This window comes from Natator depressus, chromosome 3 (genome assembly GCF_965152275.1).
Source record: "Natator depressus isolate rNatDep1 chromosome 3, rNatDep2.hap1, whole genome shotgun sequence".
NCBI lineage: Eukaryota > Metazoa > Chordata > Testudines > Cheloniidae > Natator > Natator depressus.
In genome coordinates, this window is record NC_134236.1 from 151,945,809 (window position 1) to 151,971,489 (window position 25,681).

Consider the following 25,681-nt stretch of genomic DNA (forward strand, 5'->3'; position numbering starts at 1 on the left):
AATTATTTAACTATTGGGTAATGTAATCAAAATTACAAAAGGAATGTAAGGGGTTTCTATTAAAACTTAACTTGGCTGCCCCTGGCTGTCTCTAGTTGTACAAGATGGAAGTATAAACGGGGTATAGTTGTGTAAAAAAAAGTAATCGCTGTGCAAGGGATGTTATTCAAAAGAAAATTTTGTATGTGCGTACTGGAAAAAGGGGAACAATGATGGGAACACTGAGCCTTGGGGTGGGTCTTGGGGATCGGACTGTCGCTTTAGTGCGAGTGTGTGAAAACTCTGTGGGCACGGGGGAGGCGGTTACACTTTGTGTAAAATTAATATGGCTAATATAATGTTATGGAGGTTAAACTATGGAAGGAATGTGCATTTTCTCAGGACGTGTGCAGTGTATATTGGAGAAGGGGTAAAAGAAATGCAAACAAAACATGATACTTAATTAAAATCCTATTAGAGCTCCAAAAGGAGCCATGTCCTCTGGAATGCTGGCCGAAACATGAAGGGGCATATGAATGTTTAGCATACCTGGCATGTAGATACCTTGAAATGCTGGCTACAAAAGTGCCATGCGAATGCCTGTTCTCACTTTCAGGTGACATTGTAAATAAGAAGTGGGCATAGAATCATAGAATATCAGGGTTGGAAGGGACCTCAGGAGGTCATCCAGTCCAACCCCCTCCTCAAAGCAGGACCAATCCCCAACTAAATCATCCCAGCCAGGGCTTTGTCAAGCCTGACCTTAAAAACTTCTAAGGAAGGAGATTCCACCACCTCCCTAGGTAACACATTCCAGTGTTTCACCACCCTCGTAGTGAAAAAGTTTTTTCTAATATCCAATCTAAACCTCCCCCACTGCAACTTGAGACCATTATTCCTTGTTCTGTCTGGACCACTGAGAACAGAACCTCTTTGGAACCCCCTTTCAGGTAGTTGAAAGCAGCTATCAAATCCCCCCTCATTCTTCTCTTCCGCAGACTAAACAATCCCAGTTCCCTCAGCCTCTCCTCATAAGTCATGTGTTCCAGTCCCCTAATCATTTGTGTTGCTCTCTGCTGGACTCTTTCCAATTTTTCCACATCCTTCTTGTAGTGTGGGGCCCAAAACTGGACACAGTACTCCAGATGAGGCCTCACCAATGTCGAATAGAGGGGAACGATCACGTCCCTCGATCTGCTGGCAATGCCCCTACTTATACATCTCAAAATGCCATTGGTCTTCTTGGCAACAAGGGCACACCGTTGACTCATATCCAGCTTCTCGTCCACTGTAACCCCTAGGTCCTTTTCTGCAGAACTGCTGCCTAGCCATTCGGTCCCTAGTCTGTAGCGGTGCATGGGATTCTTCCGTCCTAAGTGCAGGACTCTGCACTTGTCCTTGTTGAACCTCATCAGATTTCTTTTGGCCCAATCCTCTAATTTGTCTAGGTCCCTCTGTATCCTATCCCTACCCTCCAGCGTATCTACATCTCCTCCCAGTTTAGTGTCATCTTCAGACTTGCTGAGGGTGCAATCCACACCATCCCCCAGATCATTTATGAAGATATTGAACAAAACCGGCCCAAGGACCAACCCTTGGGGCACTCCATCTGATACCGGCTGCCAACTAGACATGGAACCATTGATCACTACCCGTTGAGCCCGACAATCTAGCCAACTTTCTGTCCACCTTATAGTCCATTCATCCAGCCCATACTTCTTTAACTTGCTGGCAAGAATACTGTGGGAGACAGTGTCAAAAGCTTTGCTAAAGTCAAGGAACAACACATCCACTGCTTTCCCCTCATCCACAGAGCCAGTTATCTCATCATAGAAGGCAATTAGATTAGTCAGGCATGATTTGCCCTTGGTGAATCCATGCTGACTATTCCTGATCACTTCCCTCTCCTCTAAGTGCTTCAGAAATGATTCCTTGAGGACCTGCTCCATGATTTTTCCAGGGACTGAGGTGAGGCTGACTGGCCTGTAGTTCCCCGGATCCTCCTCCTTCCCTTTTTTAAAGATGGGCACTACATTAGCCTTTTTCCAGTCGTCCGGGACTTCCCCCGATCGCCATGAGTTTTCAAAGATAATGGCCCATGGCTCTGCAATCACATCCGCCAACTCCTTTAGCACTCTCGGATGCAGCGCATCCGGCCCCATGGACTTGTGCTTGGCCAGCTTTTCTAAATAGTCCCGAACCACTTCTTTCTCCACAGAGGGCTGGTCACTTCCTCCCCATGCTGTGCTGCCCAGTGCAGTAGTCTGGGAGCTGACCTTGTTCGTGAAGACAGAGGCAAAGCATTGAGTACATTAGCTTTTTCCACATCCTCTGTCACTAGGTTGCCTCCCTCATTCAGTAAGGGGCCCACACTTTCCTTGACTTTCTTCTTGTTGCTAACATACCTGAAGAAAGCCTTCTTGTTACTCTTAACATCTCTTGCTAGCTGCAACTCCAGGTGTGATTTCGCCTTCCTGATTTCACTCCTGCATGCCCGAGCAATATTTTTATACTCTTCCCTGGTCATTTGTCCAGACTTCCACTTCTTGAAAGCTTCTTTTTTGTGTTTAAGATCAGCAAGGATTTCACTATGAAGCCAAGCTGGTTGCCTGCCATATTTACTGTTCTTTCTACACATCGGGATGGTTTGTCCCTGTAATCTCAATAAGGATTCTTTAATTTACAGCTAGCTCTCCTGGACTCCTTTCCCCCTCATGTTATTCTCCCAGGGAATCCTGCCCATCAGTTCCCTGAGGGAGTCAAAGTCTGCTTTTCTGAATTCCAGGGTCCGTATTCTGCTGCTCTCCTTTCTTCCCTGTGTCAGGATCCTGAACTTGACCATCTCATGGTCACTGCCTCCCAGGTTCCCATCCACTTTAGCTTCCCCTACTAATTCTTCCCGATTTGTGAGCAGCAGGTCAAGAAGAGCTCTGCCCCTAGTTGGTTCCTCCAGCACTTGCACCAGGAAATTGTCTCCTACACTTTCCAAAAACTTCCTGGATTGTCTGTGCGCCGCTGTATTGCTCTCCCAGCAGATATCAGGGTGATTGAAGTCTCCCATGAGAACCAGGGCTTGCGATCTAGTAACTTCCATGAGTTGCCGGAACAAAGCCTCGTCCACCTCATCCCCCTGGTCTGGTGGTCTATAGCAGCCTCCCACCACGACATCACCCCTGTTGCTCACACTTCTAAGCTTAATCCAGAGACACTCAGGTTTTTCTACAGTTTCATACTTGAGCTCTGAGCAGTCATACTGCTCCCTTACATACAATGCAATTCCCCCCCCTTTTCTGCCCTGCCTGTCCCTCCTGAACAGTTTATATCCATCCATGACAGTACTCCAGTCATGTGAGTTATCCCACCAAGTCTCTGTTATTCCAATCACATCATAATTCCTTGACTGTGCCAGGACTTCCAGTTCTCCCTGCTTGTTTCCCAGGCTTCTTGCATTTGTGTATAGGCACTTGAGATAACTCGCTGATCGTCCCTCTTTCTCAGTTTGAGGCAGGAGCCCTGCTCTCTCGCGTGCTCCTGCTCATGCTTCCTCCCGGTATCCCACTTCCCCACTTACCTCAGGGCTTTGGTCTCCTTCCCCCAGTGAACCTAGTTTAAAGTCCTCCTCACTAGGTTAGCCAGCCAGCTTGCGAAGATGCTCTTCCCTCTCTTCGTTGGGTGGAGGCCGTCTCTGCCTAGCACTCCTCCTTCTTGGAACACCATCCCATGGTCAAAGAATCAAAAGCCTTCTATCCGACACCACCTGCGTAGCCATTCATTGACTTCCACGATTCGACGGTTTCTACCCAGGCCTTTTCCTTCCACGGGGAGGATGGACGAGAACACCACTTGCACCTCAAACTCCTTTATTCTTCTTCCCAGAGCCACGTAGTCTGCAGTGATCCGCTCAAGGTCATTCTTGGCAGTATCATTGGTGCCCACGTGGAGAAGCAGGAAGGGGTAGTGATCCAAGGGCTTGATGAGTCTCAGCAGTCTCTCTGTCACATCGTGAATCCTAGCTCCTGGCAAGCAGCAGACTTCTCGGTTTTCCTGGTCGGGGCAGCAGATAGATGACTCAGTCCCCCGAGGAGAGAGTCCCCGACCACCACCACCACCCACCTCCTTCTCTTGGGAGCGGTGGTCGTGGAACCCCCAACCCTAGGACAGTGCATCTCATGCCTTCCAATTGGCGGAGTCTCCTTTTGTTCCCTTCCCGTAGATGTATCATCTAGTCCAGTCTCTGCATTAGTACCTGTGGAGAGAACATGAAAATGGTTACTTACCTGTATCTGTATCATTATCTCCTGCAAATGTAAACAAAGTTGTTTGTCTTAGTGATTGGCTGAATGAGAAGAAGGACTGGGTGAACTTGTAGGCTTTAAAATTTTGCATTGTTTGTTTTTTGAGTGCAGTTATGTAACAAAAAAAAATCTACATTTATAAGTTACACTTTCATGAAAAAGAGATTGCACTAGAGTACTCGTGTGAGGTGAACTGAAAAATACTGATTCTTTTATCATTTTTACAGTGCAAATATTTGTATTCTGTGTTGTAATTGAAATCAATATATTTGAAAATGTAGAAAGCATCCAAAAATATTTAATACATTTTCATTGGTTTTCTATTGTTTAACAGTGCGATTAAAACTGTGATTAAATTTTTTTAATTGCAATTAATTTTTTGAGTTAATTCCTTGAGTTAACTGCGATTAATCAACAGCCCTAAGTAGGATTACAGAAGCATGGTGGAATAGCACTCATGACTGGAATACAGGTATTGACGTATATGCTATGTAGGAGAGATTAGCGATAATGATAAAGGTGGTGGGACAGCATTGTACATTGACAAAGTGGTAAACTGTAAAGAAACAAGAAGTGATAGTATGGACAAAACTGGATCTGTTTGGCTCAAAATCACTTTGGAGAAGGATTGTAAAAGAGGTTTTGTTGGGATAGTGTTAGAGGTCTGCTATAGCCCCCAGGGTCAGACTTAGATATGGATAGAGATCTCTTTAATATTATTACTATTGGGAATTGATTTGTAATGGAAGACTTTAACTTCCTGAGTATAGATTGGAGAATAAATGTTACTAATACTGATAGGGCTCAGTTATTCCTGGATGTGATAGATGACAATTTTCTTCATCAAACTGTAACCAAACCAACAAGAGGTGATGCAATTTTAGACTTGGTTTTGGAAAACAGAGAGGACAGCATAGAAGAGCTGGTTGTAGAAAATAACCCTTAGATCAAGTGATCATGAGTTCCTTCATTTTAAATTTAAATGGAAGGATAATCAAAACCAGATTCATCGACTGTGATTCTGGATTTCAAAAAGACAGACTTTGGGAAATTAAGGGCACTAGTTAAACAAGTCAGCTAGACTGAGGAGTTCAAGGACTTAAATATGGAGAAGGCTTGGAATTTCTAATTTGCATCTCAAGCAAGGTGAAGAAACTTGTAGGGAAATGCTCCAAACCCAGCTGGATGAAGAACCATCTCAAAAAGGTTATTCGGAGTAATCATAGAGCCTAAAGGGAATAGAAAAAAGAGTTGATCAGCAGAGAAAACTACATCATGGAGGTTAGAAGATGTAGGAATAAAGTGAGAATTGCTAAAAGTCAAATTGAATTAGCTCTTGGCAAGGAAATTGCAATAAGTAATACAAAATTTTTTTAGTTGTGTAAATAAAAAGAGAATAAAGAAAGATGAGGTTGGGCCATTTTGCAGTGTAGATAGGAAAGAGATTAAAGATAATCTAGGTAGGGACCAAAAATTAAATGATTACTTGTCTTGGTTTTCAATATGGATGATTGTCATAAATATAAAGGGAAGGGTAAACACCTTTAAAATCCCTCCTGGCCAGAGGAAAAACCCTTTCACCTGTAAAGGGTTAAGAAGCTAGGATAACCTCTCTGGCACCTGACCACAATGACCAATGAGGAGACAAGATACTTTCAAAGCTGGAGGGGGGGAGAAACAAAGGGTGTGTGTCTGCCTGTGTGATGCTTTTGCCGGGGACAAAACAGGAATGGAGTCTTAGAACTTAGTAAGTAATCTAGCTAGATATGTGTTAGATTCTGTTTTCTTTAAATTGCTGAGAAAATAAGCTGAGCTGAATGGAATGGATATTCCTGTTTTTGTGTCTTTTTGTAACTTAAGGTTTTGCCTAGAGGGATTCTCTATGTTTTGAATCTAATTACCGTGTAAGGTATTTACCATCCTGATTTTACAGAGGTGATTCTTTTTACTTTCTCTTCTATTAAAATTCTTCTTTTAAGAAACTGAATGCTTTTTCATTGTTCTTAAGATCCAAGGATTTGGGTCTGTGGTCACCTGTGCAAATTGGTGAGGATTTTTATCAAACCTTCTCCAGGAAAGGGGGGTTAAGATTTGGGAGGATTTTGGGGGGAAAGACGTTTCCAAACGAACTCTTTCCTAATAATAATACTGGCTAGATGTTTCGTGGTGGCAGCGAAAGTCCAAGGGAAAAGGTAAAATAGTTTGTACCTTGGGGAAGTTTTAAAGTTTTAAAGTAAGCTTAGGACATTTTCATGCAGGTCCCCACATCTGTACCCTAGCGTTCAGAGTGGGGAAGGAACCTTGACAATGATAATATGGGGATGTGCATCAAGGTAGTATGGCTGATGGAAATGAGTGTCTAGAAGTGGAAATGACCACATCTGGGGTGGATGTAAAACTTAAAAAGCTTAATGCACTCAAATCAGGGGGACCAAATAATTGCCATCGCAGAACACTGAAAGAACTGGCACATGACGTTGCTAGTCCAATAGCAAGGGTTTTTAATACATCTGTCAGGTTTCACAGTAACAGCCGTGTTAGTCTGTATTCGCAAAAAGAAAAGGAGTACTTGTGGCACCTTAGAGACTAACCAATTTATTTGAGCATAAGCTTTCGTGAGCTACAGCTCACTTCATCGGATGCATACTGTGGAAAGTGTAGAAGATCTTTTTATATACACACAAAGCATGAAAAAATACCTCCTCCCACCCCACTCTCCTGCTGGTAATAGCTTATCTAAAGTGAGCACTCTCCTTACAATGTGTATGATAATCAAGGTGGGCCATTTCCAGCAGAAATCCAGGGTTTAACAAGAACGTCTTGGGGGGGGGGGTAGGAAAAAACAAGGGGAAATAGGTTACCTTGCACAATGGAAATGCTGGAAATGGCCCACCTTGATTATCATACACATTGTAAGGAGAGTGCTCACTTTAGATAAGCTATTACCAGCAGGAGAGTGGGTTTGTGTGTGGGGGGGGAGGGTGTGTGAGAAAACCTGGATTTGTGCTGGAAATGGCCCAGCTTGATTATCATACACATTGTAAGGAGAGTGCTCACTTTAGATAAGCTATTACCAGCAGGAGAGTGGGGTGGGAGGAGGTATTTTTTCATGCTTTGTGTGTATATAAAAAGATCTTCTATACTTTCCACAGTATGCATCCGATGAAGTGAGCTGTAGCTCACGAAAACTTATGCTCAAATAAATTGGTTAGTCTCTAAGGTGCCACAAGTACTCCTTTTCTTTTTGCTAATACATCTGTGTTTTCAGTGGTAGTACAATATGACTGAGATTAGCTATCATTTTATCTATATTTAAGAAAAGGGAAAAAAGGTGATCTGGACAATTACAGATCTCTTATTCTGACCTCAGTAGCATACAAGGCTTTAGAACAAACGATGAAGGAAATAAAAATTAAACTTATGGAGGTAATTGGTAAAAGGGATGTAGTGCAACAGAGATTTACCAAAGGTATATCATTTCAGAATAACCTGATTTCTTTCTTTGGGAAAATAATTGATTTTTTAGATATGGGAAGTGTAGTGAATCTAATATATTTGAACTTCAGTAAAGTATTTCACATGGTACCTCATGGGAAATTAACAGTTAAATTAGGGAAGATGTGGATTAATACAGCACTGTAAGGTGGATAAGGAATTTGATAAGTGGGAGAAAGCAATGGGTTATGCTGTAAGTGAATTATCAGACTGGAAGGAGATTACTAGTGTAGTTTCTCAGGGATTGGTCTTGAGACCATTCTTATTCAATCTTTTTATTAATGACCTTGGCACACAGAGTAGGAATGTGCTAATGAAATTTGCCAAGGACAAAAAGTTGGGAGATATTATCAATACAGAAGAGAATTGGAGCATTATACAGGAAGATCTGGATAATCTTGGAGACTGGAGTCACAGAAATGGGATGAAATTCAATAGTACAAAGTGCAAGGTCATGCACTTAGGATCTAATAGGAATTTCTGCTACAAGCTAAGTGCCCATCAGTTGGAAGCTACAGAGGAGGAAAGAGATCTGGCTGTGTGGATGATCAGAGGATGACTGTGAGCTATTAATGAGACGTGGCTGTGAAAAAAGGCACAAGGCACTGGTAAGGTAAGTTCTTGTTTGAATACTGTGTACAATTCTGGTCACCCATGTTCAAGAAAGATGAATTCAAACTGGAACAGGTACAGAGAAAAGCTATGAGGATGACTACGGAATGGATGATCTATGTTATGAGAAGAAACTGGAAGAACTTGGCTTGTTTAGTCTAGCAAAAAGAACACTGAGAGGGGATGTGATTCATTTCTCTCTATAAATACATTAAAGTGTTAAATACCAGGGACAGTGAAGAGCTATTTAAGCTAAAGAATGATGTTGGTACAAAACAAATGGATATAAACTGGCCATGAACAAATTCAGGCTGGAAATTAGAAGGTTTCTAACCATTGGAAGGGTGAGGTTCTGGGAGTTGTGGGGGAAAACAACCTAATTAATTTCAAGAGAGAGCTGGGCAGATTTAGAGTGTGATTGTATGACAGGGTTGCTTGTGATGGTAGGGGGCAGGACTCAGTAGCCTTGGGGCTCAATTTCCATTTATATTGTATGTTCTTTAAGCTCTTGCTTCAGGCTTTCCACCAGCAACCAGCAGGTGTCAGGAAGGGATTCTCCCCAATTTATTCTTTTAATCTCCTTCCTCTGAAGTGGCAGTGATGTCCATGGCTGGAGCTGAAACACTGGGCAGCATGTGCCAGGGCTCTGAGGTGGCACTGAGCATTCTCTATCTCAAGTGCTTGGCTTGTCTAGTTCATGCTCACCTGCTCAGGGTCTAACTGATCACCATATGTAGGGCTAAGAAGGAATGTTCCCAGAGGTGAGATTTTTAGTAACTTTGTGGGTGGGGTTCAACTTCCTGTGCAGCATATGGGTGTGAATCATTTGCTAGGATTATCTGTGTATATCTCATTTAATCATTTCCCTGCCATTGCAGGGACTTTGGGCATTGATGCATCTTGTCTCTCTCCCTCCCCACTCCACCCCCCTTCTCAGATAACACAGCTTTTACTGTATTAGGAAAGGTTTCACATCTGGATAATGAAGATTTAAAAACTGTTTGTTTTTTTTTTACTTTGCAGGATATCTGTATATCTGCTATAAAGGAAAAGGATATTGAAGCTAAATTGTCTCAGATAATTGAAAGTTGGGGAGGCCAGAATTTGAGTTTTTCACCATTTAAAGCGAGAGGAGAGCTACTTTTAAAGGGAGCTGAATCAGCAGAAATTATTACACTTATGGAGGACAGTTTAATGATCTTGGGCTCTTTACTTAGTAACAGGTAATTCTTAAGTGAATTTTTTGTGGATTTGCTAATTTTTGTAAATGTTGATAATAAACACACCATAATTAAATTTTCAACCATGTTATTCGAAGTGGCAAAGAGTCCTATGACACCTTTTAGACTAACAGACATATTGGAGCATAAACTTTCGTGGGTGAATACCCACTTTGTCCGACGAAGTGGGTATTCACCCACGAAAGTTTATGCTCCAGAAGTGGGTATTCACCCACGGAAGCTTATGCTCCAATACGTCTGTTAGTCTATAAGGTGCCACAGGACTCTTTGCCACTTTTACCGATCCAGACTAACACAGCTACCCCTCTGATACATGTTATTAGATTGACACTTAATCAGCAATAAATGTGGATGAAATGTTACTGTATTGTGTAGATGTTGGTACATTAATAATGTTACTACAGATAACTTCTTTCAGCTCACAAACGTATAGCAATCTATTCTCTTGATACATTTGAATAAAATTAAATTTGTTTATTCAAGTTTTTAAGAGATCATTTTTGTTCTCTAATTTATCCATATTTTGTTTCACTCCCTCTATAAATATTTTTCTTTATACTTTAATTTAAAGTTATTCTTATTTTTCATCCCTGGTTTTAGATATAATATACCATTTAAAAAAGATATTCAGAACTGGGTGTACAAACTGAGCACCTCCAGTGATATCATTGAAGAGTGGTTGGTGGTTCAAAACCTATGGGTTTATCTTGAAGCTGTTTTTGTCGGGGGAGATATTGCAAAGCAATTACCTCAGGTAAATCTATAATACTTACTCATATTTATATTGTAAAAACTTAACTAAATACCAGTTTACAAAAGAATGTGTTACCGTGTTGATTTAAATTATGCTTAGGAAGCAAAACGTTTTCAGAACATTGACAAATCATGGATAAAAATAATGCAACGAGCTCACGAGAATCCTAATGTTGTTAACTGTTGTGTTGGAGATGAGACTATGGGACAGCTTCTGCCTCATTTACATGAACAGTTGGAGGTGTGTCAGAAATCACTTACAGGGTAAGAAATTTTTTTGAATACATGATTACGTTATACAGTTATATAAAGTCAGTAATGTTTTATTTTATTTACAAATCAAAGAGCTAAAAGTGTTAAAAGTAGAAGTTATTTTTATAAGGTTGTCACACACATTAATATACTGTAGTCTGTCTCTAGAAGAGCAGTATTGCAATCTTCATTTTATTATTTGTATTCAAAACTCCTTCAGCAATTGGGTGGCTAGATAATCTCCCAAGAATAGGAATCTGTACTAATAACATTCAAAGGAGAAAGTGTTACTACAGTAAGTATAGATATTCAGATAGGTTTAGACACCCAAACTGCCTTCCCGCTTCTTTGAAGTATCATACATAGATTCTGATGTAAGGAACTAAATGAACACAGGACATTAGCTCTTGAAGTCCTGAATTCAGTTTAAATGATTTGCTGCACTGGGCCTGTGATCCTGTTATAAGTATTCTTTGTTGCCAGAAAGGCATGTGTGTGACCCCAGCAGTCATGGGGTATGTCTGTATTTGGAGTTGAAGGCGACATTTCCAACTTGCATAGACATCCTCGCTCTAGATGTCATCGAGCTAGCCCACTAAAAATAGCCTAGCCACTTTATCACAGGCAGCAGTGAGTGGTGACATGGGATAGCCACTCTAAGTGCACATCTGCCTGGACGCGGTAGGTACATACTTGTGGCTAGCCTCTGCCACTGCTCTCTGCCACCCATTCTACCACAGCTGCACTACTATTTTTAACATGCTGACTTGATGAAACCTACTTCTAGGATGTCTACACATCTTCAGAGTCGGATGGGAATCACACCCCTAGCTCCAAGTGTGGACATAGCCACAACTTTCCATATGTTTCTGACTTCAACACAGAGGGTATGTCTACACAGTAATTAAACACCAATGGCTGGCCCGTGTCAGCTGACACAGGGTCTCAGGGCTTGGGCTGTGGGGCTGTAAAATTGTGGTGTAGACATTTGGGTTAGGGCTGGAGCCCATGCTCTGGGACCTGTTGAGAGGTGAAAGTCCCAGAGCCTGGGCTCCAGCCTGAGCCTGAATATCTACACCACAGTTTTACAGCCTGAGCCCACTAGCCCGAATCAGCTGACCCAGGCCAGCTGCAGGTGTTTAACTGCAGTGTAGACATACCCTGATGGTCCAGTTGTGCCCAAGAACAAGAATCTGTACAACAGAATTTACTCAAAGAACTACAGTTATTGGTAAGCATCTTTCTTTCTAGGCATTAGCACAGAGCAGGGTGGAAAAAATTCAATTATGAAAAAAATTAAAATCTTATTTTTAATGGAAACACATTTTTCTTTCTCAAAAACCCATTTAAAATTAAATTTGAAACTGTCAACCTAAATCAAGGCTTAAACTTAATAGATTATAGTAAAAGCATTTACATTGAATAAAAAATAATATTCAAGCAGTATGGGTTAGCTGCTGAAATTTTAAAGAAAGTCAGACCACTGAACTAATGGAAATCACTGACAAAGCACCTGCAAACAGAGTTTGTTGAAGTGTCAAACCAGCTTTTGAGAGAAGCAGCTTCTTCTGTAGGCACAGAGAGAATATTTTCTTTATTTCAGTTTTTTTCAACAAGTTCAGTTCAATGACTAGTTCAAAGATGAGAAACTGATTGGATGTTGAAAAAGCAGGAAAACTTGTTTTTCTCTTCTGAACTGTGCATGAAAGTGTGAGAGTATGAGATCTACTAGTTCTAAAGTCTTGAATGACCGGCTGACCCGAAGGAATCAGTTCAATTCACTTACTACAGATAATACTTCCTTTGTTTAATAAATCAGTTTAAAAAACAAAACATGTTTTGATAACTTACTGGTTTCTAATCTATCTAGCACATTTAAGGTAGTTTTATTCAACTGATAAAAACAATTTTAAATGCTGTCTTTTAAAAAATTAATGGAACTTCAGCTTGCATCCAAACACAGCTTGACACAAATCATGAGTAAAAAATTAATCTAGTAAATAACAAATGTGTCATTTGCCATTTTCTAACATAATAAAAACTGTAAATATTAAGAATCTGAATAAATGTATGTTAAACTCTATAATTGCTAAATAAGTGTATAAAAATATAATATCCTCCTGGTTAGCAAAAAAAAGCACCAATTTAGTGCAAAGGCTGTATTTAGTTGCATATCAACATGTTTTAATGGTTTCCAACCAATAAGAATAATCCTTTCTTTAGGAAAATAACTAAAAAGTAAAAATGCAAAACAGGATTAAAATAAATAATTTAAATCAATATTTCCTAATAGCCAATTTAAATCATGATTATAATTGGTGATTTAAATTACTTTGCTTTAAAACAGTTCACCCTGGCACATAGTATTGTGGCAGTGAGCTATGGCTTTTGATATTTTAAGCCCTGATTTATGAAAGCTGCCCTATTCAGGACAGCACTTAACTATGTGCTTTAAATTAAGCATATGCTTACAGTGCTATCCTGAATAGAGGTATACTCAAGCATTTGCTTAAATCTTTTTCTAAACTGAGTGTTAGAGTGATAGGTTTAGGAAGGATGAAGAAAATGGTGGGTTTTTTTAAATGATGTAATATTTCACAGTCTGATTCACAATTTCATGTAGAATACATTTTGTAATGAAAATCTTGCACAATATTTAAGATATTTAGAGAAGAAAAGGCTACTGTTTCCCAGATTCTTCTTTATCTCTGATCCTGCCCTTCTTGAAATTCTTGGACAAGCAAGTGATTCACACACCATTCAGGTAAGTCTTGAGTGACTATTTTAAAGTTAGTATGCTACCAAAAAAACCTTTGAAAGAAATATTTAAATAAATAAAATATGCAAAAAGCAAAGGCAAAGTAAACTGTAAATGTAACAAATTCTTCTTGAAAACCTCATTCAGAGCAAGATTTTCAGCTGCTTCTCAGACTTTAGATTTTACTGTAAAACAAACACACAGAAAGTAACTTAAAAATTCTACATTTAGTGCATAATGACATGATCCTGCTACATAATCTGTGCAGTATAAAACTCCGTTTGTGAACTTCCTTGCAGGATCAAGTCAATAGTTATTTTTCTTATATGTCTGTTAATATTAAATGTTTACATTCAATTACTTTCTAAATTATCCTTCTAGCCACATATGCCTGCCGTATCTGACAATATAAATGAAGTGGAGTTTCACCCAAAGGATTATGATCGCATAATGGCAGTCATATCAAGAGAAGGAGAGAAAATTCCAGTAATACTGCTAATTTCTTATCAATTTATCATTAATTTTAAATGTTTCATTGTTTATTTTTTCAGTAACCTTATTATATGAGAAGCCATTCTTTTGCTGAATGCACACAAGTAGATGGTTAAACTAAGTTAATTATGAATTAATAGTTAATTACATGATTTCTTTAAAAAAAGATCAGAATAAATTCTACATATTTGGTAATATGTTTATTGATATTTAAAATCAAAACAATAACTATATAACATTTATAACACAGTTATAAATAATAGGGATTTGGTAGCTACATATAATTGTGTACATTTCACTTCTATTAAATTTTTCAGTTAGACACTCCAGTGAATGCAAAAGGACCTGTAGAACTTTGGTTGCTAGATTTGTTGCGCATGCAACAGTCTTCATTACACTGTGTAATTAGGGCAGCATATTATCAAATTAGTGACCCAGGATACCAGCTGCTTAACTTCCTTTATCACTTCCCAGCACAGGTAAGAACGGGGGGGAATATATATGTCTATGTATGCATATATCTATAGATTAGAAGCAGCCTTCTGAGAAAAGCAGAGGTTGTACAATTTGTGGTTGGAATTTTATCTGTTTGTTTCAGGTAGTGCTCAAAATGTGCTTGGTGTGATACAAACATAGTCCCTGACCTCAAAAGTTTATACTCTCAAAAAGTTGAGATGATGATGATGATGGGCGATCACTCGTTACCGGGTATGATCATCTTCCATGGGAGTTATGGGTCCTCAGGTGGCTAATAAAGCCAATCCTTTAATCACAAGTTCTATTACAATGAGGGCAGATGTTTTCAGGCTCAGCAGGAGGCTGTTGATCATGACTGGAAATCAGTCTCTCATTTCTCCTGTGCCTCTTGTCCTCTTCGGCTTGTCGGCGAGCAAGTTCAAAATGCAGGGGACCATCACGTAGGACTTCACTCCATTTTAAGCCATCCTGGGCAAGTGTCTCCCAAGTGTCAATGTCAATATTACACTTTTTAGGTTGTCCTTCAGCAAGTCCTTATAACGCTTCCATTATCCACCCACGTTACGATACCCTTTTTTCAGCTGAGAGAACATGACCTGTTTTGGGAGGCAATGATCTGGATTCCAGACAATGTGACCAGTCCAGGGGAATTGCTGATGGATGATCATTGCCTCGATACTGGTGGTCTTTGCTACTTCCAGAAGACTAATATTGGTGCACCTGTCTTCCCATTTGATCTTCAGAATCTTATGAAGGCAGTGTTGATGGTGCCTCTCAAGGACTTTCAAGTGGTGTCTATAGGTTTTCCAAGTTTTGGACCCATACAACAGTGCTGGGAGAATAACGGCTTGATAAATAAGGAGCTTGGTGTCTGTTCGAATGTTGTGATCTTCAAAAACCCTGTGTCGTAAATGAGAAAAAGCTTACACTGGCACAGCTCAGGCGATGTTGAATTTCTGGATCAATATCTGCCTTGGATGAAAGATGACTTCCAAGATAGAGGAAATGATCAACATTCTCCAGTGCCACCCCATTGATTTTGATAGATGGGGCATGTAATACCTCATTTGGAGAGGGCTGATGGAGCACTTTAGTCTTCTTGATATTAAGAGTGAAACCAAGACATACATAAGCATCGGCAAACACATTCAAGATAGTTTGAAGATCTTCCTCAGAGTGGGCAAAGATTGCGTTGTCATCAGCATACTGAAGTTCTACAATAGATGTTGTGGAAAGCTTACTCTTCGCTTTCAGCCTGCTAAGTCTGAACAGGTTTCCCTCCATTCTGTAAATGATTTCAACGCCCGCTGTAAACTTCCCAGAAATTAGTTAAAGAATGACAGCAGTAAAAACCACAAACATGGTTGGAGCAATGATACAGCCCTGTTTGACTCCTGTTTGTACTTTGAGAGGTTCACTCTGGGAGCCAGTGCTGCTCAGAACAGTCACTTTCATGTTATCATGAAGCAATTTTAGGACATCAATGTATTTATCAGGACATCCAATCTTAGAAAGTACAGTCCAGAGGGCACAACGATTCACTGAATCAAAGGCTTTAGTTAGATCAATAAAAGTCATATATAGTGGTCGGTTTTGCTCCTGACACTTTTCTTGCAGCTGCCGTGCTGTGAAGCACATATTCACAGTTCCACAATATTGTCGGAAACCACTCTTTGACTCCAGTAAGATTTCTTCTGATGGGGCAGAAGGCAGGTTGCAAGGATCTGCGCCAGAACTTTGCCTGCAAAGACTAGGAGGGAGATACCACAATAATTTCCATAATCCACTTTATCCCCTTTCTTGAAGAAGGAGACAATCTCCTCCTTTATCCAGATTTTAAGTATAAGCAGATAAAGCTGCTGAATTAGCTCTGGTCCACCATTTTTAAAGATTTCAGCAGGGATCCCATCTAGACCCACTGCCTTGTCGTTCTTCATCTGCTTGGTGAAATTGCGTACCTCATATAAATTGGGAGGGTCTCCGAGCTCATCCCGAAATGGTCATTGCGGGATTTGCTCAAAGACTTCATCTGCAACCACAGAATTACAGTTAAGGAGGTCTTCAAAATGTTTTTTCCAGTGAGCATTGATGGCTTCATTGTCCTTCAGAAGTGTGGTTCCGTCTTTAGAGTGAAGAGGATTCATACCATGACAAATTGGCCCATAAACAGCTTTCGTGGCACTAAAGAAGCCACATGTATTGTGGATGTCCATGAGATGTTGGAGTTCTTGCGCTTTCTCAGTCTACCATTTGTTCTTTAGTTTTACATTGTATTTCTGCCCTCACCTTGGCATGGGCTTCTCTTTTTATATTACAATTTATGTTGTTCTGCCAAGCGCGAAATGTCATTTTCTTCTCGTTGATGAGTTGCTCAATTTCAGCATCATTCTCGTCAAAACAGTTCTAATATTTTCTGGTTTGGTAGCCTATGGTTTCCTCACAGGCATTAATGATTACTGCTTTCAACTGGCTCCAGTGTTCTTCAGTTTCTTCCGGAAATTCTGATGGGAGCTTTTCTTCTAAGACTGCTTGGAAGTGGTCATGCTTAATAGGGTCCTTCAAATCTTGAACCTTCAACTTGCGCCTGACCTGCTTCTTTTGCAGCATCCATTTGGGAGCAATCTTAATTTTCATTGTGGATCGAATAAGGCGATGATCAGTGAAACAGTCATCAGCACTTGTCATTGTTCTTGTGAGAAGTACGTCACTACAATCTCGGGCATGAACTCTCGAGGAGATGCCAGCGCTTTGACCGTGGGTGTCTCCAAGATGTTTTGAACTTTTCCTTTTGTCGGAAAAGAGTTTTCATAATAATAAGTTCATGTTCAGCACACATGGTCAGGAGTAGAATTCCATTTGAATTGTTTTTGCCAACTCCTTCTTTCCTGATTGTTCCTTTCCACAGGTCTGACTCTCTTCCAATACGTGCACTGAAATCCCCCAGAAGGATGATCTTGTCTTCTGTAGGGGTCTCTCATAAAATAGTTTCCAACTGAGAATAAAAATCTTCCTTTACATTCTCATCGGCATCCAGTGTTGGTGCATAGGTGCTCACAATAGTTGCCTGTTGATTTTTGGTGAGCCTCAGAGTGTCATAAAGTGCTCAAAAAGAAAAGGAGTACTTGTGGCACCTTAGAGACTAACAAATTTATTTGAGCATAAGCTTTCGTGAGCTACAGCTCCATGCGTTTGATGAAGTGAGCTGTAGCTCACGAAGCTTATGCTCAAATAAATTTGTTAGTCTCTAAGGTGCCACAAGTACTCCTTTTCTTTTTGCGAATACAGACTAACACGGCTGCTACTCTGAAAGCTGTCATAAACTGCTCATTGATGCCAGCTGTTACCTCAGAGAGGCACCTTTCAAGCTTGTTCTTTATAGCAAAACCCACTCTATGAAATCGGGGTTCATCTACAGATTTTCCCTTCCAGAAGTAAGTATAGCCTCCTTTTTCCTCCCTCACCTGTCCTTCATCAGCTCTTCTAGTTTCGGACAAAGCAGCAATACTGATGTTAAACCGACTCAATTCACAAGCAATAATGCCTGTACGTCGCTCTGGTTGGTCACTGTTTGAGTTGTCCATCAGGGTATGTACATTCCAAGTTCCAAAGTTGAAAAGTTTCTTTCATTTTCGACCTTTGAGGTGGTAATCCTGCTGGATGCAGCTGTTCAGCCAGGAAAAACAAAGGCAAGACAATTTTTAGGGTACCTTTTCTAACCCCCTCCCGTGTGGGGTGAGCAGAGTGGATCTTAAAAAGGACTTCTCAGTCATGGATGCAGCTGCTGAGATGCTTGACCTGCCTCAATCCTCAAGCAAGATGACTGTATCACACACCCACCTCCTGTGTGTGGGTCTCTGACTAGGAACTTCTGGATTTCACTGTCCTGTCCCATCATCACTTGCCGATCGCCACTGGATTTTTGACTTGTGCAAATGTTATTTTCCCCAAAACTGGAAGGTGCCTGTGTGGGACTTCTTTTAAAGTGGTGAGACTGGTGCACAACAGTCACCACACTATCCTTGACGGATAGAGGACCTGAAACCAATGGCATGGACACCATGACGATTGGAGATCCTCTATCTGCTGCAGCCTTCATCCACTTTCACAGCTGTTGTAACATTACACAACAGTTTCATCTCCATTGTGCAGTTATCCTCCGTCTGCTCTGCTGCTAGGGACTTCTTGGATCACACTCTGTCTGGAATCTCACCCTTGACTGTTCTGCCATGGATGACCCTGAGGGAGTACATGACTCCAGGCAGCATTGTTCTCGGGGTCATTGAGACACACAAGCCTCTCCACCACTACAAGGTGGTGATCCATGGAGAGGGTAGGGAAAAGGGGAAAAAAATAAAGTGAGGTTATAATAGGGTGATCGCTACATCTTAATGACACAACAATTTAATAAAACAATGGTTTTATATATGTAAAATAGATTATGTGTAAAATAGATTATTCAAAACTATGCCTTTATACTTACATACTTCATATTGGAGCTAGTGATCTTATCTCTTGTCATGAATTCTCTCACTCCTTATGTTAATGTTGTGACATGGACATTACAGGGACAGATATTTTCAAACAAAATCTCACCCTAGCTACATGAAGCAGCTTTCTCCATCTGTTTGTATGAAATAATTTTTTGTTGGATCTTGTTCTCGGGGTCATTGAGACACACAAGCCTCTCCACCACTACAAGGTGGTGATCCATGGAGAGGGTAGGGAAAAGGGGAAAAAAATAAAGTGAGGTTATCATAGGGTGGTCGCTACATCTTAATGACATATGGATACTGCTGGCCAAAATACTCCAAATTTGAGTGCATGAAGTGCAAGGACACCTGTCAGCTGTGATGAAACCAGCCTTGTGCAGAAGTTCCACTTCATGCTGTCTATATCACTTCTTAACCTGGCCAACAATTGTTCAAATCAAATTAGCAAGAAAAAGGCAGAGTCTATAAACGTAAAGAAGTCTTCAAAAGGCTCTTGATTATCTGAGCTTTTATCTTCATTTACCCCTTTGCCCCTCCAAGGGGGTTACTAGTCTCTCAGAGGCAGACAGGTAGAAACTTCTTTGGGTGGCTGGTAGAAAACCATTACTCCTTAGCAATCCCTAGTTCTTCTGCTCCTTTTCTTACTGTTTCTCCATCTTTGTAGTTGGGCTTGCCATCATTAGTCATGCAGCTGTGGGTGTCTCTCCATAATTAGCATTTCTCACAGCTGAGCTGGGGTGTAGTTAGTTTGGCAGTCTGCTGGCAGGGAGGGTTCTTAATCCTTTCCTGCCTGTGTTTTGTGTAGGGTCTGTAGATCCCTTCACAGCATCCATTAATGAAATGTGCATATGGGAAACACATATTTAGTCTTGAGAAAAGAGTAGGGGGACCTGATAACAGTCTTCTTCACAATCTAAACAGAGAAAGAGATCCTTCAAACCTTGGATGAAGACTAATGTAATCTTTGTCAAATGTTAGCTCACAGATCTGACATAAGGATTGAGAGGTGCAAATCAATCTGTGATTTACCTGCTTCCTAACCCTTTGAAGACCATTTGTCTCTTTTCTATGGACAGCTGGATTTTAGAGATAATAAAGGAAGGTTATAGCATTCAGTTTGACAACTTTCCTCTTTCCAACCCTCCACCCCTACTTCTCCATTCAGGGACCCCTCTCAAAAAGGGGTGTTAAGAGCAAAAATCCATGTTCTAATACAAGCAGGACAATAGAGGAATTCCTGAGAGAGTTCAGAAGCCATGGTTTTTATTCCTGCTGTCTTCTGATATCAAAGAAAGATGGAGGACTTTGACTGATGTTAGATTCAAGGAAATTAGACACATAGCAGGAAATTCCAGGTCGGAATGTTAACTCTAGCATCTATTATCCCTTCCCTTTCGACTCTAGTTTGGTTTTGCAACCATCAGTCTGAAGGATGTATATTTCTATAATACCATCACATCACAAGTATCTTTGGTTTACACTCAATCAAAACAATTTTCAGTTCAAGGTTCTACCATTTGGTCTTTCCATTGGACACAGGATCTTTATGAAGTGTCTGTCTGCATTAGCAGCCCATTTAGGAAGGCATGGTATTTTCGCCTAACCCTGTGTCTGGAACTGCTTTCGTTGACTGGCACTCCATCATGGTGGGGTGTGAACATAAGAATGGCCATACTGGGTTATACTAGTGGTCCATCTAACCCAGTATCCTGTCTTCCAATAGTGGTCAGAGCCAGATGTTTCAGAGAAAATGAACAGAGCAGGGCAATTATCAAGTGATCCCTGTCGTCCAATCCCTGCTTCTGGCAGTCATAGGTTTAGAGACAACTGAACAGGGGGTTACATCCCTGACCATCTTGGTTAATACCCATTGATGGATCTAGCCACCATGAATTTATATAATTCTTTTTTGAACCCAGTTATCATTTTAGCCTTCACAACATCCCCTGTCAACAAGTTCTGCAGATTGACTGTTCGTTGTGTGAAGAAGTACTTCCTTATATTTGTTTTTAAACTGCTGCCTATTGATTTCATTGGTTCATGTGTTATGCAAAGGGGTAAATAACACTTTCTTACTCACTTTCTCCACAGCATCCATGATTTTATAGACCTTTATCACAATCCCTCCACTAAGTTGTCTCTTTTTATGAAGCTGAACAGTCCCAATCTTTTTCATCTCTCCTCCTAGGAAGCTGTTCTGTACCCCTGAACATTTTCTTTGCCCTTTTCTGTACCTTTTCCAATTCTAATATACCTTTTTTGGGTTGGGGGAACCAGAACTGCACACAGTATTCAAGGTGTGGGCATACCATGGATTTATATAGTGGCATTATGAAATTTCCTGTCTTATCTTCTATCCCTTTCCTAATGATTCCTAGCATTCTGTTAGCTATTTTGACTATCTCTGCACACTGAGCAGGTGTTTTCAGTGAACCATCTAGGATGATTCCAAGATCTCTTTCATGAGTGGTAACAGCTAATTTAGATCCACCATTTTGTATGTATAATTGGGATTATTCTTCCCATGTGCATTATTTTGCACTTATCAACATAGAATTTCATCTGCTATTTTGTTGCCCAGTCACCCAGTTTTATAAGATCCTTTTGTAACTCTTCGCAGTCAACTTTGGACTTAACTATCTTGAGTAATTTTGTATCATCTGCAAATGTTACGACCTCACTGTTCACCTCCTTTTCCAGGTTGTTTATGAATATGTTGAAAAGTACAGATCTTTTGGGAACCCCTCTATTTACCTCTTTCCATTATGAAAATGGATGATTTATTCCTACCCTTTGTGTCCTGTCTTTTAAACAGTTACTGATCCATGAGAGGACTTTCCCTCTTATCTCATGACTATTTACTTTGCTGAAAAGCCTTTGCTGAGGGGACCTTGTTGAATGCTTTTTTAAAGCCCAAGTACACTACACCAGCTAGATCACCTTTGTCCACAGGCTTGTTGACACCCTCAAAGAATTCTAATAGATTGGTGAGGCATGGTTTTCCTTTACAAAAGCTGTGTTGACTCTTCCCCAACATACTGTGTTCATCTGTGTGTCTGATAATTCTGTTCCTTACTGTAATTTAAAACAATTTGCCTGGTATTGAATTTAGAATTACCAGTCTTTAATTGCCAGGATCACCTCTGGAGTGTATTTTTAAATATCAGCATTATATTAGCGATCCTCCAATAATCTGGTAGAGAGGCTGATTTAAGTGCTAGATTACATATCATGGTTAGCAGTTCTACAGTTTCATATGAGTTCAGAACTCCTAGTTGAATGCCATCTGGTCTTGGTGACTTCTTATTACTGTTTAATTTATCAATTTGTTCCAAAAGCTTCTCTATTGACACCTCAGTCTGGGACAGTTCCTCAAATTTGTCACCTAAAAAGAATGTGTCAGATGAGGGAATCTCCCTCACATCATCTGTAGTGAAGACTAAGGCAAAGAATTCATTTAGTTTCTCCGCAGTAGCCTTGTCTTCTTTGAGTGCTTATTGTTTTTGTGTCTTTTGCTAGTTGCTCTTCATATTCTTTTTTAGCGTGCCTAATTATATTTGACTTGCCTGAGTTTATGCTCCTTTTTATTTTCCTTAATAGCAGTTGACTTCCAATTTTTACAGGACACGTTTTTTGTCTCTATCTGCCACCTTTACTCTGCTGTTTATCCATGGCGGTATTTTTTTTGGTCCACTTACTAATTTTGTTTGATTCTGTTATACATCTAGTTAGAGCCTCTGTTATGGTGGTTTTTAAAAGTTTGCAGGCATTTCACTCTTTTGATTGTTCCTTTTAATGTCTGTTTAACTAGCTTCCTAATTGTTGTGAAGTTTCCCTTTTTGAAATTAAATGCTACTGCGGTGGGTTTCTTTGGTATTTTTCCTCCTTGAAAGATGTTAAATTGAATTATGTTATAGTTGCTATTACCAAGCAGTTCAGTTATATTCACCTCTTGGACCAGATCCTGTGCTCCACTTAGGACTAAATCAAGAATTGCCTCTCTCCTTGTGGGTTCCAGGACTAGTTGCTCTAAGAAGCTGTTATTAATGGTGTCTAGAAATCTACCTCTGTATCCTGTATTGAGGTGACATATACCCAGTCAATATGGGAATACTTGAAATCCCCCATTATTACTAGGTTTTCTGCTTTTGTAGCATCTCTAATCGCCCTGAGCATTCACAATCACCATCCTGGTCAGGTGGTCAGTAGTATATTCCTACTGCTATACTCTCATTATTCAGCATGAAATTTCTATGCATAGAGTTTCTATAGTACATTTATAGTACAGTTTGGGCAAGTCTAACTCAGTTTTCCCTTTGTTTGGGGAATCACCATTTAGTCCCTTGTCTGGCAGTTCCTTGCTATGACTCCAACTCTCTGGTTGGTTCATTAGTAGTCTCCCCTCTTGGGGCAGGAAAGAGTCCAGTGGGTCAGGAAGCTGGCAACCATAGCGAAGGGTTGATAGTCTCTGGTCTTTTGGGTTTCAGGCCCCCCTTTTCTCCACAGTCTTTAATAATCCCTCTGCTGGGATTAGTAGGGGAACCCAGGCCCACTCCTCTTGGTTCCAATCCATGAACCCTATATGAAGTAGTTGGAACTACTCCCTATCCTTCCTGCTTCCTACTACACCTCTCTTGTACTCTATTTTGAACTCATGCTCTATGATCCTCTTCATCTGGAGGTCCAGCTACCTAGGCAGCTTCTCGACAATCTGTTGCTGAAGGATCCTGTTCTCAATGGTTTCTCAGATTCCCTGGGAGCCATGGCTCCCTCCTGACCTAGAGCCTTTTTATCTCACTATCTGTTGCAGGGCCACCAGTCCTTCCAAGCTAAGGAGACAGCTCTTCATTTAGCAGCTGGGACACTATGGGGTCTGGTCACCTCATGACACCTTATTTGAATGGTTGACTTCTCAAAGCCAGCTTGGGTCTTATAAAAGACAGAGAGGAGGGCAGCTCAAAGGGGGGCAGCAGAAGCGAGCAGATGGCCATTCTTAGGGGAAGGTACTGCCCAGGAGCTCACTGCTTGAGACCTACCACCACAGACCTTTACAAACATACAAAGGAGAGGCCAGTGACTGAGCATGCGGGTCAGAGACTAAACTGAAATGATTTGCTTTGGGAAGCCAAAGGAAGTTGGGGTAGGAAGTGGTCCTGGAGGCAGAGGCAGCTGCTTCGCATCTCACTGTACCAGTTGGAGCTGCCCAACATTGGACCCTGGACCAGAGCCCAGTGAAGAGGGTGAACCTGGCTTACCTTACCCACTCCAAAAGGACGTTATCAAAAGAGCCTTCACCTAGGGTGAGAGGCCAGCTGGCAAAGGCTTTGACTGTTCAGGGGCCCAGCCCCTCAAATTCCTGTGCTAAAGGGGATGACTGGAAACCCTTAGGGTGGGGTGTTGAAGGACAGCACTGTGTTTCAGCTGGGAGATGACCTGCCAATCTGTTTTTAATTTCCTAGACCACATGCTCATAAACTAGATTACATAGTTTGCATGCTAAAAGGGCATTGTCCTACTACTTGAATAGGAAAAAGGACTTCAGAATGCCTCCTCAAGTGTTAATTTCTTCTGCTGAAAATTGTAAGGGCTGGGCTATTTCTGCTCAGTCATTGTCTACATAGGTCTGACAATGTATAGAGAAGCATTATAAAACTTCAGGTTCTCCCCCTGATAGAATTAAACCACACTCTACCAGAGCAATGGCTGCCACTTTAGCATGTCTTAGACATGTCCTACTTGTTGAAATTTATAGGGCTGCAACTTGGAGATTGAAACTAAACATTACACTATAGATTTGGGATCTGATGCTCATTTTGGGAGAGCAGTACTTCAGTCATTTTTTAATTAGGGCCCTTAGTCCCTCCATCCACTAAAGAATATTGCTCGCCAAACTATCTCAAGTGTGGGAATATACAGAAGACACTTGGAAGAAAAAATGGCAATTACTTACCTGTAACCAGAGTTCTTTGAAATGGACTCTGCATATTCTGCTCCCCATCCACCTTCCCCTCTTCTGTGGAGCCCTAATTAGCTCCTGTGGTTCCTGAGGCTATGAGGGGGACTGCAGGTGGACAGCAGAGGTGGAGTGATGGTGTGTGAACCATGGATGGGGGGTGGGGAGGAGCGTTGGACTTGAGCTAATCACCAGAGTACCAGGAGAAAGTGAGCGATGCACCCTGTGACAGTACCACATCCCCTTCAATAGCCTTGCCCTGAAACATACTCAGATGCTGAGGAGAAGAGGAAAGGCTGGGTGCTTTAATGGGCCCTGCGACCAGAAGCTGCAGTGATTGGCACATCTCAAGCATGTGAATATGCAGAGTCCATCTCAAAGAATCCTGGTTACAGGTAACTAACCTCCATTTTGCTTATACTTGGGATATGAATTAAAGGTGGTTTTAAATCATATAATTCCTTTGTATTCTGAGGCTGTGCAAGGGCCTTTGTTGTAAGTTAGAGCAGCCCTGAGGCTGTAATTTATATTGTTTCCTATGGACTCTTATGGTCCTAGGGAAGAGAAAATAATTGTAGCGCTGTACACTTGAGCCATGCACCCAAGCATCTCCCCAATCCATCCCCTCCACTAGGGGCTGGGAGCAGGTCTGGTGTCAAATCCTTACACTAGATCTGCACTGCCTATGGGATAATTTCACAGTACCATTTCTGCCCATTTTAAAGCCAATTTATGCTTATGCAGCCAGAGCAGCATAAAAGGGCCTTAAATGTAACTGAGAATCATGTCAAATATATCTGTGTACCTCACTATGTGACTGAGATTATGGTAAAATAATGTATACATTTATTTCTGGGTTTCCTTGAATGTTTGTGAAATATGAT

The 25,681-nt window shown here is 40.9% G+C and overlaps 1 protein-coding gene across 1 annotated transcript in view; it reads left to right on the forward strand.

The window, feature by feature from the left end:
* The window catches only part of DNAH8 (dynein axonemal heavy chain 8), a 577,557-nt gene that overhangs the window by 285,533 nt on the left and 266,343 nt on the right, over nt 1–25,681 (forward strand). Inside the window, exons 35-40 of the mRNA XM_074949111.1 lie at nt 9,405–9,604; nt 10,223–10,376; nt 10,476–10,639; nt 13,289–13,391; nt 13,767–13,871; nt 14,195–14,356. Of these exons, the coding sequence (XP_074805212.1) occupies nt 9,405–9,604; nt 10,223–10,376; nt 10,476–10,639; nt 13,289–13,391; nt 13,767–13,871; nt 14,195–14,356 (888 nt within the window). The remainder of the gene's footprint in view (nt 1–9,404; nt 9,605–10,222; nt 10,377–10,475; nt 10,640–13,288; nt 13,392–13,766; nt 13,872–14,194; nt 14,357–25,681) is intronic.